Below are 14,016 nucleotides of genomic sequence, written 5' to 3'. Positions count from 1 at the left end.
AACTGCTGCAATGCTTATATTATTATTATTATTATTATTATTATTTTTTTTTTTGGAATGGGAGCCATTAACCTCTAAGAACATTCCACATTCCTAAATGTTTTCTGTTGATGAATACATGAAGAGCATCTTATACCATAGTTTTTAATGGCAAGACTGTTAATGTTAACGTCATGTCACACACATAAACTGTCATAAAGTATATGTAATCTATATGTAATTTGTTGTTGTACTGAAGAGCTGACACTTCACACTTGAGGGTTGTTTTTGAACAGATATTCTGCCTGAAAAAAGAAAGAAATAATTCAGCAAGGATTAGACAAATAATTTGATTACTTATACTCACCTTAAACTGAAATAATTCATTATTATTATTATTATTATTATTATTATTATTAAAGTACCAGGAAATCAACAGGATCATCTGGTTTAGCTTTGCAGCACTCTATCAGTCCTTGGGTGAGGGTTGGCATGACATTGTTCATTAGATAACTCCGCAAAGGAGCAGTCTGGGCTTCCAGCAACTCCTGCTCCACCTTCTGAACCTCCTCCGTACGCTTGCTCTACAGAGCACATACAGCATTACACATTCAAGCAAACATGACACAAGTACGTACAACTCACTTAAAATAACAATGTGTTAATGCAGTGGATTCTTAGCATATAGGCATCAAAATGATTATTTCTGAAAATATACATTTGTTTTGTAGAATCCCACAGTAGTAGAATCACATATACACAGCCCTAAGCTTACCCATTCCTCCCATCGTGCAGTCCTGCTGGCTGCCTCCTCTTCTTCTTTTCTCTCAATTTCAGCCTTTTTGGCTGCCAGCTGCTTCAGCCTCTCCTCTGCAATTCTTCGCTCCTCCTCTTCCAGCTCCTCTAGGGTGAGTCCGTAGTTTCTTGCAGCCCCCAGAATATTGATGATTTTCTCCATCACAACCAAGTACTCCAAGTCATCACTGCTGGTAATGTCTGAAAGAAACAACAGTGTCCACATCAAAATGCTACTACTACTTTAACTTAGTTTCTCAAAATGGGTTGTGTCCACCTACTAATGTTAAAGTACAAAAATAATTAGTAAATTTGGTTTCGGGCAAAAGGTCAAGCACCCATTCCCTCACAGAAAGTCTGGATACTGAACTCCTGTACTACCAATGTGCTCCAAATGAATCTCCAGCTCATCAAAATAGTTGAGCACTGTTTCATCTTCAACGTTGCTTTCTCTGAAGTTTGCCAGCTTTCGGGGAAATTGGTCCTGTGTGTAGTGAGTTCCCTCAACTGCAATCTCTGGCAGATTGAGCACACGGGTCTTCAAAAATTCATCAGTGGCATTCAGAGACAAAATGTACTCTGTAACAAAAAATATTATTATTAAGCACAGCACACAATTACAGCACCATGGTCAGTGAAAGTAGTGAGAAAAGGCACTACTTTTTCCCTCAATCAATCAGTTTATATTGTCTATATATTTTTTGTCAAATATGTTGCAGTTCACTGTAGTTACCAAACTTGTGTGGTTTAATTACATACCTGTACACACACAAACACACCCACACATAAACATAAACATCACATTAACATGCATGTATACATTGTGCATGTATGTATATATGCATTTATATACTGAAACATTTCACACACAGAAAAAGGTTGTTTAATGGCAGCCAGACCTGGGATGATTTTTCTGTTGAAAGGGGGTCCTCTAGACCGTGTATCTTCTGGTTCATCCTCATCGGCTAAATACAAAACAGAAAATTAGATATGGAAGGAAATATATAGCCTTTACATACTGAATGTATATGTTTATTTAAATACCACTGAATAGCTCCTTGGCTTGATCATATGTTTTAGGAAAACCATCCAGAACAAATCCTTGATTTCTGCAGGGGGTTGAATTCAGTTTGTCTCTCATGATTCGAATAAGAAATTGGTCATCGAGTCGTCCTGAAAGAACAAATAATTAACAATATTACACTAAATCTATTTAATATATGTCATTGTCGATGTGAGTCAGTTTGCTAAGGCTAAGATATTCAAATTCATCATTAGCATGCTAACAATGATATAGCTTTTAAAACATGAAATGACAAAGAATATTAAACAAAAATACAAATCTAAAGATAAATTTTTTCTTGCTATTCTTTGGACTAAGCCAATGAGTCATGAATAGGCTAATGGCTATTTCCATATTGATGTCTGTAGATCAGTCACCTCCATTCTGATCCATGTTCTCCTTTAGACCTTCAAGGAATTCTAGTGAACCCCCGGCCATCTCATCATTCTCATGTTCCTCATCTTCCAACTGATTCAGTGTCTCCTGTGATTCAAGCAGTCATTTGAAACATGACCAAAGAAGATTCATGCTCACTCTGCTTAACTGCTTTGAACCATTTTTGTTTAAAGGATAACTTCAGCTTTAAGTTAGAGACATTTAGAGGATTTATAGAATTAAAGAGAAATTGTGACAACAAAAGTAAGATGATTCTCATGGCAAAGCACAGCAACTTTTCAGCTCACATTGAAAATGTACGTCCAAAAAACATTCCCAATATTATTATTTTAAATTTGGCTGTGAAAATGTAATTTTCCTGTGAGATATGTGCCAGCATATCAGCTTTCGTTCAGGGGAAGCGCTAGTCTGTCGTACTGCACATATGGGCGTGAGGCATGATGAGAAATCGAGCAACACGCTTAGAATGAAGCAAAGGAAACGCAAGTCCATTTTAAAGATAAAATACATTAAAAAGTCAACACTTATTTAAAAATATGTTTTTCTTTTTCTAAGCAAATGATACAGTGTTATTTGTCAAAATTCATTAAACAATGCACCCACGGCACCCCATCAAATTACGCTTCTGGTTCACATGCAAAACTTCAAGACTGACCAGGTGTGCAATACATTCAGTGATGGCATCTTTGACTTTGATGTGATGCAGTTTGTAATGTTTGCAGATCTTCTCTGCCACTGTACTCTTCCCAGCAGCAGGAGGGCCCAGGATACAGATGCGGATTGGCTGGAAGACACAAATTTACATATATATATATATATATATATATATATATCACATACATCTGCAAACTATATACGTTACATGATTGGATAAAAACACGTGTAATCTGGGTTATAATATTTACATATATTCTGAGATAATTTTTTTAATGCACTGTTAAGAAAAACGAGTTTGGCTTTTGGATTTGAACCTCTGACTCAAGAGTGGAGCAATTGTAATCCCATCCTAGCAACTGAAAACGATTAGAGGTGATTGCAGAGAGATAAAAAACAACCTTTTCATTTTATGCTTGGAATTACACTTATGTTAACAATAATTGCAATGACTGTCATTTATGATCTTAACTATAGGATACAGCAAGTCCAGGAAAGCAGCTGAAATTCTTGATTTACGGTTTAACCTCTATAACAGGCTTAGTGTTGAATAGCTACAGTATATTTGTAGCTATAACCAGCAGTTGCCAACTACTACAGCTGCTCTCTTACCAGTAGCCCCCTGGTTTGTCTGTATTCCTCCACAACATGATTGATGTTTTCAACAATTCCAGATTCACACACCCAGTGGACATTCAGGCTCTCCTTCAGAACAATAGCTTCCATCCGCAGATTTACAAAGAGAGAATCAATGTCTCTTTGCTATAAAAAGCACAGTTGTTTCTCATGTTAATGTTTGTAGTCTAAAAACTCAAAGAACATGTCAATAAAAATTATTAAACTTGAAAACAGCCTGGTGAAGTAAGTACTGTATGACATGAGCACATACACTTATAGACTATTGGAATGCTCTCAGTGGTCTAGTATTGTAAGGCTGCCTTATGCAGAACATACTGTTAAATCCTTTGTGAGGAATGCATCTTCCTTTGTGACATTCTGGATTTTTCCTGGACCTAGAACTTGGCTTATAACCTTAAAAGGAAAAACAACAATAATATTTATCATTGTTGTTGAATAATAATAATAATAATAATATTAGTTAGTTAAAATTGTGACAACTCACTTTCACAATGTCTTCTAATGTATTCTTGGAATCATCCACAGCAACTAAGTAATGTGTATTTGGCTTGAAGTCAACAATATTCTGTATCACACTTCAAAACAAGCAGAGAAACATGTGATAATTATACATTTAAAAGAATATACAAGCTGTAACACTAAAAAGCCAATGAGTCAAATCAATATAACAATAAACCTGGCCAAGTCATTGACATGAATAGTAGGAATGATATTGCTCCCTGGTCCAAAGACAGGAATTTCTGAAACCTCCCCCATCCATGAAGTCTAGAGGAAAGGAGAAAAATGTGATCAAATGTAAAACAACAGCATGATCCCAGAATATCAAAGCCCAACAACAAGAATAAATCTTATACATTAATTACCTTGAAAAAGAAGTGAAAAATGTTCTCTCCCATGCCATACTGAAGCCCTGAGGCCACAACATAAGTAGAAAACTTGTACTTGTTCTGAAAAATAAAAATGTTACTTAGTGAATGCCTACGGTACAAGTAGGGTGAAAATAAAAGCTAAATTCCTATATCAGATCCTGAGAGTGTGTGATGCTCATGCAGTAACTGTAAAATGTCAGTTATCAGTTATAGTATTCTTGTGGGTGCACATACTGTCTTTCCCATTTTAACAACAAGTTTCTCCACACTGATATGGTCTTTAAAATTGGGATGAGGTCGCCTTCTTCGGTAGTCTTCTTCAGTGAAAGGAATCTCAGGCTGATCCTAAGGTTAAGAAAAAAGCAAGTTCAGCAAATTCAATTAATTACAGAATCATGTTTATCTAGTATAGCATGGAGCAACACTACAGTTTAATTTCACGGCACAAGTGCCATTGAATTTCACAATGGACTCAAAACTGAACAGACCACAAATGAACAACATACTCACTGGATCAATGGGCTTGCTCATGCCCCAGGTCATCACAGTTGATATCAAGATGAACATCTTTGGGTCATTAAAATTGTCCAAGTCTGCATGTAGCGCTGAAATGAAGTAACAAGAGCGACACTTTATGGTCAACGGTAGTCATTGCTATTACAAGATCATAGTATATGATGACTTAGAAGTAGTAATTACCTGAAATTGCCCAAGATGCCTCATCTATCTGGTCAGTGTTTTCAGTGATATTGTAAATAATAATATCACATTTCATCAGCCTCAGGAGAAGTTCTTCCCGGTTCATCGACTGCAAAACAGGGCAGTTATTGTAACCAGTGTTAGACCAAGATGCTAGTCCTAATATATTTCTCCAACATTCCCTATATTCAGTTTACCTCCATTTTCCAGTTCAATTAAGTATATATGTCCAATGCTATGCATACCAGAACAATCTGAGAACCAACTAGGGAGGTGAGATCTCCAGAAGTAGACTACAGTATTTATTTTTATAAATTCTTATATATTGTTTTATAAATTTCCAAAAGGACATTTCCACAGATAGACAACTATTTTATTGATTAACCAAAGTATCAATACCCATACTCCAACAGTAATAATTGGACTGCTTTGAATTTGCAACCTCATTCTTCTTTTATGAAATAAAGTAAACAAAAGTTCCTATAATTTAAAATGTGCATGGGTTCAAATCACATCAAGGAAACTTGGTGTGGAAGTGTTCCAAGAGCCCTTACTCACATAATACTCTTCAGTTGCAAAACTGAAATTTTTCTTCTCATCTTTGCTTGAAACGGTTCCAACAATTTCAAAAGTCCCTTTCTCTACTTTTGACTTCTGTTCTTTAGACAGACTATCCTCTTCCTCTTCCATCTCAGCATCCCTAGCTTCCTCCAGTGATGCTCCAACAGTACAGGTAGACAAAAACTGCAGTGTATGAAAAAAGAACAATTTAAATATGAATGCCATGAAATAATTCAAATACATAATAAAAATGGTTACATAGGCCTACACACAAAGTCTGTATACTAACAAGTAATCTTTGCTTTTTAATTACATGATATGATGCAGAAAAATTTTAACAGGTCAGCTACGCATAGGTGTTCTGCCCTATGCAGTCAACTCGGTTCGTCACCAGTCGGCAATTCGAATTTGATTACCGATAAATGTAGGTAAATTGGGTTAAGTACTACCTAATGTAGCACTTTTTATTTTGTATTGTTTTATTTTTTTATATTTAATTTCAACTGCAGCAGCGGGCGTTCGAGGTACACGCCGCATTCCAAGTTACTAACAGCAAGGAAAAGTTGTCTAAACTCCAGGTTGAATAGGGTACATAGCATACATACAGTACATGCATTGTTACGCGAATTTCCAGTTACTAGTCAGGAAAACTCGGCGGAACTCAGGTAAACGTGACAAACAAACTGGCCTGACATCATAGCAGATCAATGTATGGGATTTAAAAGATTCAGCGAGATAGGCAGATGTTTGAGGGAAAACAAGTGCACGAACTGACATGCCTTTGCAATGCATTTTGATGAATATGAGTCGATGCGATTGATAAAAACCCTCTTTGTCTGGTGGCTGCTTGCTTCATCCTCGTCTGCCATTCTGCCGAAACCAAAGGGTCGATACCAGTGTTTTTGTCGTTGCTAGGCGAACAGACGCGTTCTTGTTGATTCAGGGCCTCACCGATTTTCAAAATGCAGGGAGTGGATAATTCAGTCGACGCAAACAGTGACACAGACTATCCACATCATTTACACATTTATAGGAACTGGAGAGGGTAGGAGGGGCCCGACCGTGAAGTCATGGGAAGCAGCCTCTGTTGTGCATGTTGTGTTTCAACAGTTAAAGTTAAAGTGACATCTGCATTCAGATCTATAGGAAAGACATCAGTCAATAGGGTCGGAAATTTTTGTCAGAAATGTACATTCAATGACCGTAATGCTCGTGCATTAGTGCGACATGTAAGGAAAACCAGTAGAGCAACTCTTTTCAGGTGACTGAGAATCTCAATGCAGGACGTGATCAGACTGCGTCAACAAGAACAGTCTGTTGACAACTACATAAAGAGAGATATTATAGTAGGGTTGCAGTGTATAAACTCTTAATTACAAAAACATATTTGAGCATTCCTAATGGGAGTGGTCTCCTCCAGGATGACAATGCCCCCATCCACAGGGCATGAGGGGGTCACTGAATGATTTGATAAGTATGAAAATAATGAGAATCAAATGCTGTAGCCTTCGCAGTCACCAGATCTCAACCCAACTGAACACCTGTGGGAGATTTTGGACCAATATGTTAGACAGCACTCTCCACACTATTATCAAAACATGTCCCATCCCTCCGCTAGAGTTCCAGAGACTTGTAGAATCTATACTAAGGTGCACTGAAGCTGTTCTGGTGGCTCGTTGTGGCCCAACACCTTACTAAGACACTTTATGTTGTTTTTTCCTTTAATTTGTCACCCGTCTGTATGTATGTATTTATACATGCATGTATACATGCGTCTGTGCTAATCAGTTGGTCCTGTATGACAGCTTATATCACAAGACTATCTCAGATTTTGTTTTGCTGTACAGATAAAAAATGCTTTCATTGTTTCCCTCAGGTTGTGTAACAGTGATGGGCAGATTGATGGAGAGAGGCAGGTAATTGGAACAGAGAGCAGGGGAAGCCTGAACTGCTCAGCAGGAGACAAGCTACTTTCATTCATTCATTACCACAATGGGGTGAGTCAAAAACCCATATAAAAAGCTACTTTGCACAATTGTGTGAAGAGAAAAAATATACACTGCACTATGGGATCTATCCATCCATCCATTATCTATACCCACTTATCCTGGTCAGGGTCACGGGGAGTGCTGGAGCCTATCCCAGTGTGCATTAGGCGAGAGGCAGGAATATGCCCTGGACAGGTCAGCAATCTGTCACAGGGCAACTATGGGATCTATGGAATTAAAAATCAGTCAAACTGCATTCATGTCTGTACATATAGTCTGCCTGTCAAAATAGACATTATATATCATATGCATGTCAGTGTTTGTATAATGGCTCATGTTGCTTGCCTGCAACAAGGCTTGTCAAGCAATACTATATATTAACAGAAGACAATATAGTTTCTTTCAAGATAAATTTGCTCTGAAATTCACTCCAAAAAATATTTTTCACCAATTGCTCAAGTATTCTGTTGTGCAATCTACAAGTTACACTATATTTAATAGGACTGGGACAAGAGCACCATACATCAATGCTGAACATCTTTAACAGAAAATCAAAATCTAATATTTTTTTATTTTATTTTAATTTTGTTAATGGACCCTTAATTTGCACTTGGCAATTGTAAACAGGCAAATAGCAAGTTCAGTGAACCTGGACTGCCATGAGTGCTGCACAAATCACACCTTTTAATTTCACAAGCACATTTGTGCTGTAAATAGCCAATGATATAAAGGCACTCTTAAGCAATGCCATAGTGTATCAGAGTTCACTTCCTTTATGTTCCACTAATGTTTGGCTAGTTCATCAGTGGTAATACTGAAGCAATTCTCCAATCAGGGTGCACTGGACACAAGTTGTGGTCTTGAGTGTTGTGTGAAATGTGTGTTGTTTCAGTTCAGTTCTATTATGGTGTTAGAAGTTCTGAAGAGACGATTGTGTGCGGTGCACTTTGTTGCTTATTTGTGCAGTTTAGCAGTGTTAGATTTTATTTTCTGATCCTTGCCATCCGTTGTAATTGTTCTATATTTGTTGGGGAAAAATGATGGTCTTTATTGACATAATTGTTCACAGTAAGTGAATAAGTCAGTCAGTAAGTAAGCGTGCAAGTATGTAACCTTTTTTATCTGATTATTTCAGTTGATATTTGTGTTATGCTACACAATTACCACTAGATGTCAGTGTTGTTCTAGCAAATCTGTGCTTTCAAACCATTGAGCTCTTCTTGAGAATGTTTGTTTTTAAATTGAGTCTTTTTTTTCTTAACTATCTGGCTTGTATATTCAATTGCATACCTTTATATATGTCATCTGAATTGTTTCCATGGTAATTTATTCTGGTCTATGGTCTGTGAAGTCCTAACTGTGTTGATCTACACTTCCTTTGAATGGTTGATTAAGGTCAGTATTGCATGAACCTACATTATGACAACCGAAAGTGCAATTCCTATATATTGTGATATCTATATATGAAACTTAAGGGTGCCATAGTGACAGTTAATGTTCTATCCTATTTTGTAAATCTATCGTCCAGTAATGTCACACACTGTAAAATATTGTTTGATTTTATGCATAACAGAAATTTTTGCATACTCATGCATATATCATGTGTATGCATATTTAAACTATAACATATTGAGGCGCAGTGGATTCTTGGAAGGAATTTTTTGATGGCATGTTGGTCTGTTGCCTGACATTGATTACAACAGTTTCCAGCCTTAAAGATTTAAGATTTGAAGCATCCTCTTCTGAACTGCCAAGAACAAGATGAGGATGTAAATTACAGAGCTTATAAAATCCAACATAATTGTCAACCATTGGGTGAGGATAAATTACTGAACAAATAAAACAAGCTGTCTTGCCATTCAAATCAGACTTTCAAGAAGCCCAGTTCGCACCTAAATGTGCTGTGTGTATTGGTCAGTCATAATGTGGTTCTAAACAAATGCATACAAAAGAAAAAATGTATGGTTTGACTGCTGGAAAACATATTTAGAAAAGCTACTTTACAGAATTGTCAGACAATTTGTTTTTGAGTATTCCATTCATGTACATTAATGATTATAATTCCGTTGGAATCTTGGAGAATAAAATAGACACTAGCAGTAGGATGCATCCATGCTATAGGTAGCTGCATTTGCAAAATGAAAGCGTGTGTACTTTTTCTATTCATTAAACAATTTGCTCACGGCTTTTCTTTGTACATATTAATTCATTATCTTCCCATCTAAAATGCAAGTATTCAGTAAATTTATGACTTGAACAGTATAATGCTCCAAGACATGGTAAGATGCTACTTATTCCAGAATGCTCGTGGGCTTTCCATGCTACCACCATGGTTATATCTGCTCCAGTGGTGAAAACAAAAATGATTAATTCAACACCAAATGTATTTTTCTAACTCTTGCTTGTAAGAAAGACACTCTGGAAATTGCTTCCCTCTTTCAAGGCCTACAGACCATAAACATCCATGCATTTTTTTGGGGCTTTATATATGTGTGTACATACAATAGATCGTTTGAGGTGAAGGTCGTAGTACAGGGTAGCGTGACGCTGAAATGAAAACGTGTCTTATATGGGCTATAAAACCACCCAGATGACATTTCAAAGACATGAGTATTTGATGTGGAAATATGCCTGTTTCGGTGTGTCTACTGGCATTGTGCATCTGCAGAGGTTAACTGCAAACTAAGGCGATGCACATGAAATTGGAAACAAAAAACACATACTGTAGCCTTTGAGTGCGTATCTGGTGTTGTTTTCTATTTGGAAAGGTACACTGATGTTTGTTGTGTGAACTCTAACTTTTCAGTAAAGATGAACTGAAGTACTCTTAAGACAATACAGTCAATATGCCATATGCCACAAAATAGCATTGGATTAAAGAATGTTTAATATATGCATGTGCATGTTGCATGAAATGTATCAGCACAAGGTTAGAAGAGTATCCCAGAAAATGAATTCAATCCACACCAAAATGAATAATTTTACCAGTGAACAACAGCATGGTTGGCAGAGTATTTACTTTGAATAGTTAGAAGAAGTGATCACTTGTGGATTCAGCTTTTGGTTCCATACTCATTTTCTGGGCCTTTTACTCAGATAAAATTTGGCTCTGGAATCTCTCATTTATCAGTGTTTGTAGAGAACCAGTATGTGTTCACTCTTAAGAACATTGTCAGGAAAATACTGTTTTATTGATCCTGAGCTACTAATATCGGTACAAAAACATTAACTGCACCTAGCAGTGCTCAGTGTATCTTCCCAACCTTCGATATTGACCAAATGCACACAGATAATGAAAAGTATTTTTCTTCCTTTATCAAGGACGCTATGAATATAGGACATTTATTAGAACACATACTATTTATGATTAAATCTATGCACATGTAAAATTGTACCAAAGTGAAATATGCAGTTGCTGAGCATTTTAAACGGACCATTTCTTCATGCTTTTGTTAAGTCATTTCATAAACTTAAAAGTTAAAGTTAAAGGCTAGCTAAAGGCTAGCTTGAGGTTAGGAATTGGCATTTGTTCCCTTTTGTAAATGTTTCAATAACTTGATCCTTTTTTGTGGCTCTATGTGCATAATACAAAAGGCATAAACACTGTTCAGGAATTTGAATGCTCTCTATAAATATTTTGCGGTCTAAAGTATTTTTGTTACCATTTGCTTTCGGTGTCGTATGCCAAATAGATGCCGCAGTTTTCTTTGAAAATTCGTGCTCCATTTTGAAGCCCATTCTATCATGATCTCAAGAGGCACTCAGATAAAATAGCCTCCCCACTTATTCCTAATCATAGAAAGAGCTTAACAGTGGATTTGAAAGTGCTTTTATGGCTTCAGGGTCTGTCAGTTACACCTGTTAATTCTACTTAAGGCAGTTAAGACTTATTGTACATTTTCAAAAATGTTTCTTTTTCCATGAGGAACAATCCTTTCTTTGACTTCTTTCAAAGTACTTTAAAAAGTCATGATGATGATAAGGGAATTCAATAAAGATTCACTTGTTATTTCTGTTGAAATAGTTCTCATAATCATAATTCTCTTTGTTCGCAATTAGTCACCTATGATATCCAATTTGATTAATTCTGAGAGTATGCGCATGCATGCGATCTGGGTGATTTACACAGCAGGAGCGAGAGGAGAGAAATGAAAAAGTTTGACTTTAACTCTTTTGGTCCTCCACAACTTTGTTCTCATTGTTTTCCCCTCTGCACTCTAACGGGTTCTTTTCTCTCGTTATATCCTCCTATCTGCGTTTTGATGCCACCAAGACATAATAATCCTGCTCATGCTCAGTCTTTGAATCTAGTTGGCGGAAGACTTAGGGGAGGGCATGCGCTGCATGTGAATGCAATAAGAGCGGATCTGAGAGACAGTTTCCCCGTTGCCTGGGTGTTCAGGGAAGGGGGCCTGCGATTCCACCCTCGCTGCCACGGAATGCACAATGGGACACGCTTTTATTAAACATGTCTGCTCTCCATGTAAACACTGTTTATTCTGTCCCGATCAGACCACTTCCAGTCCAGGAATGAAACCTCTGCTCCTTCCAGCAGACGTGAGAGTGCACACATACCTACTGAGTGTATAAGTGTTAGTTTCAGAGTGGTGGGAAGTGGGTGCAGGAAGGTGAAAAGGTGATTCGTCTTGACTGCGATAGATCAGAGTTGCAGGAGATACAAAATGAAACTGTTCTGCTACAGAAATGATTGCCGTCCCTAGCATTTGCCCGCAATGTTTTTATTTTTTTATTTTTAATAATGCTTTTTCATTAGTGGTGTTGATCTGATTACCATCATCGCTCCTTGGACTGATATGCTTCTCTGCTTGTAAATAGACTATCATGCTGTATACTGTATATCATGTAGCATATTAAGTGAAACAATCCTAAAGTTACCTTTGATAAAAAGAAGCAATTGTAAACTTAATTTGTATCTATATTAAATCCATCCACAAATACGGGAATCACAGAAAACTGAGGTGAAGGAAATGAATCGCATGGGACACCAAAAAGGCCACTGCCACGTACGATGTCTATGTGAACACAAACTCTTCTCACCTTTTTTGATTTGTACTGTATACAATGAATCTTACCCTCGCACATGGAATGCAAGAGCTCTTAATCAGAACATGTACTTTGAGAGAGATTTTCTTTTGTGTCAAACACGGTGAGGAATGGGTTATGAATGGAATTTTTCATATTACTGGCATTCTTTGAAGGGCATGTTTGTAACACAATGATGGTACTGACTTCTCAAGAGTTTTCTGACAGAATACCTGCATGCCCCAGGTGTCTTCACCAGAGGGACATCAGATGAATTGTGTACATTTCACGAAGCACTTGAATGTGCCTGTAACCTTTAGCACTTTGTTTAGAAACGGGACAAAGGGAGGCCTGAAATTCTGAAATTGAATCAGGTCGGTGTCATGAGAAACATGACACTGCTCAGTAGACTTTAAGTTAAACAACATAATGGAGTGCCCCACGACGCGTGTGTTTCATGAACCTTTCCCCAAGATTACTCAATCTTCATGCATCACACAAATCTCAGATTTCTGTCTGGTCTGGTTTTGAAGCAGCTGAAGAATTTTTTCCCCCCCACAATTATATATTTAATTGTGGGAATCCAAAGGTTAATACAATTCAGATCACTTAGAAACATAGCAAACTGTGAACTTGGAAAACAAAAATGAATGACTGAATGTATGAATGTATGTATGCATGAATGAATGAATGAATGAATGAATGAATGGATGAATGAATGATTGAATGATTGAATTAATGAATGAATGAATGATACTAGCACATGCATTGATTTAAGTTAAAGAAACATTGATTGACTTCTGATCATACGGTACCAGATATTTGAATGCTCAGATTATTTGGCCATGCTTATTCTGTTATTTCAGTGATGTTTCAAAAAGTACTTTTGTCCTGCACTTTGTGTTATGCCGACATTAAAATAAATAAATAAAAAATAATAGATCTATTGAATGCATAGAAACCACAAGGATGTCAGTTGCTAAGTTGTCAAACTCAGGCAGTTACCCACCATTTCGCTCCACACTGATCTCAGCAGGTCCAGGAATGGACAGCACAGCACCCCATGCTATTTTTTACATGTTTTTGTAGTCTTTCAGACATCAAGATCATAATATTTTATGACCAGTTGCTCCCTTTCCAAATGCAAAACTAAAGCATTTTCCCTTAGTCTTTTTTTATTTTTACATTTTAAAGTTATAGTGTTGTTTAGCGTCTACTGATATCACCACCAAATTAATAAATATGGATGGTGAATTATGTGAGGGCAATGGCTATGGAAGAAATTGATGTTACTGTATTGCAATATATATAGTTAATAGCATGGTGTTCC

The 14,016-nt window shown here is 36.9% G+C and overlaps 1 protein-coding gene and 1 long non-coding RNA gene across 4 annotated transcripts in view; one reads left to right on the top strand and one right to left on the bottom strand.

The window, feature by feature from the left end:
* Positions 1-14,016, top strand: part of LOC135248031 (uncharacterized) — a 74,132-nt gene that overhangs the window by 1,519 nt on the left and 58,597 nt on the right. The window contains exons 2-3 of one of the 2 annotated variants that reach the window (XR_010328354.1): positions 775-887; positions 7,532-7,652. This is a non-coding gene — a long non-coding RNA (uncharacterized LOC135248031). The remainder of the gene's footprint in view (positions 1-774; positions 888-7,531; positions 7,653-14,016) is intronic. The other variant, XR_010328355.1, reaches the window with a different exon arrangement.
* Positions 129-6,639, bottom strand: LOC135248022 (adenylate kinase 7-like). 2 transcript variants are annotated; one of them, XM_064322119.1, is made up of 18 exons: positions 6,435-6,633; positions 5,653-5,838; positions 5,095-5,203; positions 4,906-5,000; positions 4,630-4,740; positions 4,390-4,473; positions 4,203-4,291; positions 4,011-4,101; positions 3,842-3,919; positions 3,500-3,649; positions 2,889-3,017; positions 2,215-2,320; positions 1,819-1,947; positions 1,674-1,739; positions 1,156-1,353; positions 755-975; positions 405-563; positions 129-284 (listed from the first exon to the last, which is right to left on the bottom strand). In XM_064322119.1, the coding sequence occupies exons 1-18, from the start codon at positions 6,522-6,524 to the stop codon at positions 249-251; spliced, it is 2,127 nt and encodes a 708-aa protein (XP_064178189.1). In that variant the 5' UTR covers positions 6,525-6,633; the 3' UTR covers positions 129-248. The 2 variants fall into 2 exon arrangements, with proteins under 2 accessions (XP_064178189.1, XP_064178199.1); XM_064322129.1 differs by lacking the exons at positions 129-284; positions 405-563 and having other exon boundaries at positions 841-975; positions 1,145-1,353; positions 6,435-6,639.

The sequence above is a fragment of the Anguilla rostrata genome, chromosome 1 (assembly GCF_018555375.3).
Source record: "Anguilla rostrata isolate EN2019 chromosome 1, ASM1855537v3, whole genome shotgun sequence".
In the NCBI taxonomy this organism is placed as follows: Eukaryota; Metazoa; Chordata; class Actinopteri; order Anguilliformes; family Anguillidae; genus Anguilla; species Anguilla rostrata.
This window is presented reverse-complemented; position numbering and strand designations above follow the sequence as displayed.

Bases quoted from the DNA above. Each gene is read 5' to 3' on its own strand.
- LOC135248022 (XM_064322119.1), bottom strand. From the start codon at position 6,524: ATGGCAGACGAGGATGAAGCAAGCAGCCACCAGACAAAGAGGGTTTTT. The intron at 5,001-5,094 runs GTAATTACTACT...ACTTCATTTCAG, and splicing joins GGCATCTTGGGCAATTTCAG to CGCTACATGCAGACTTGGAC. The intron at 4,292-4,389 runs GTAATTAATGTA...CCTTTCCTCTAG, and splicing joins TTTTTCACTTCTTTTTCAAG to ACTTCATGGATGGGGGAGGT.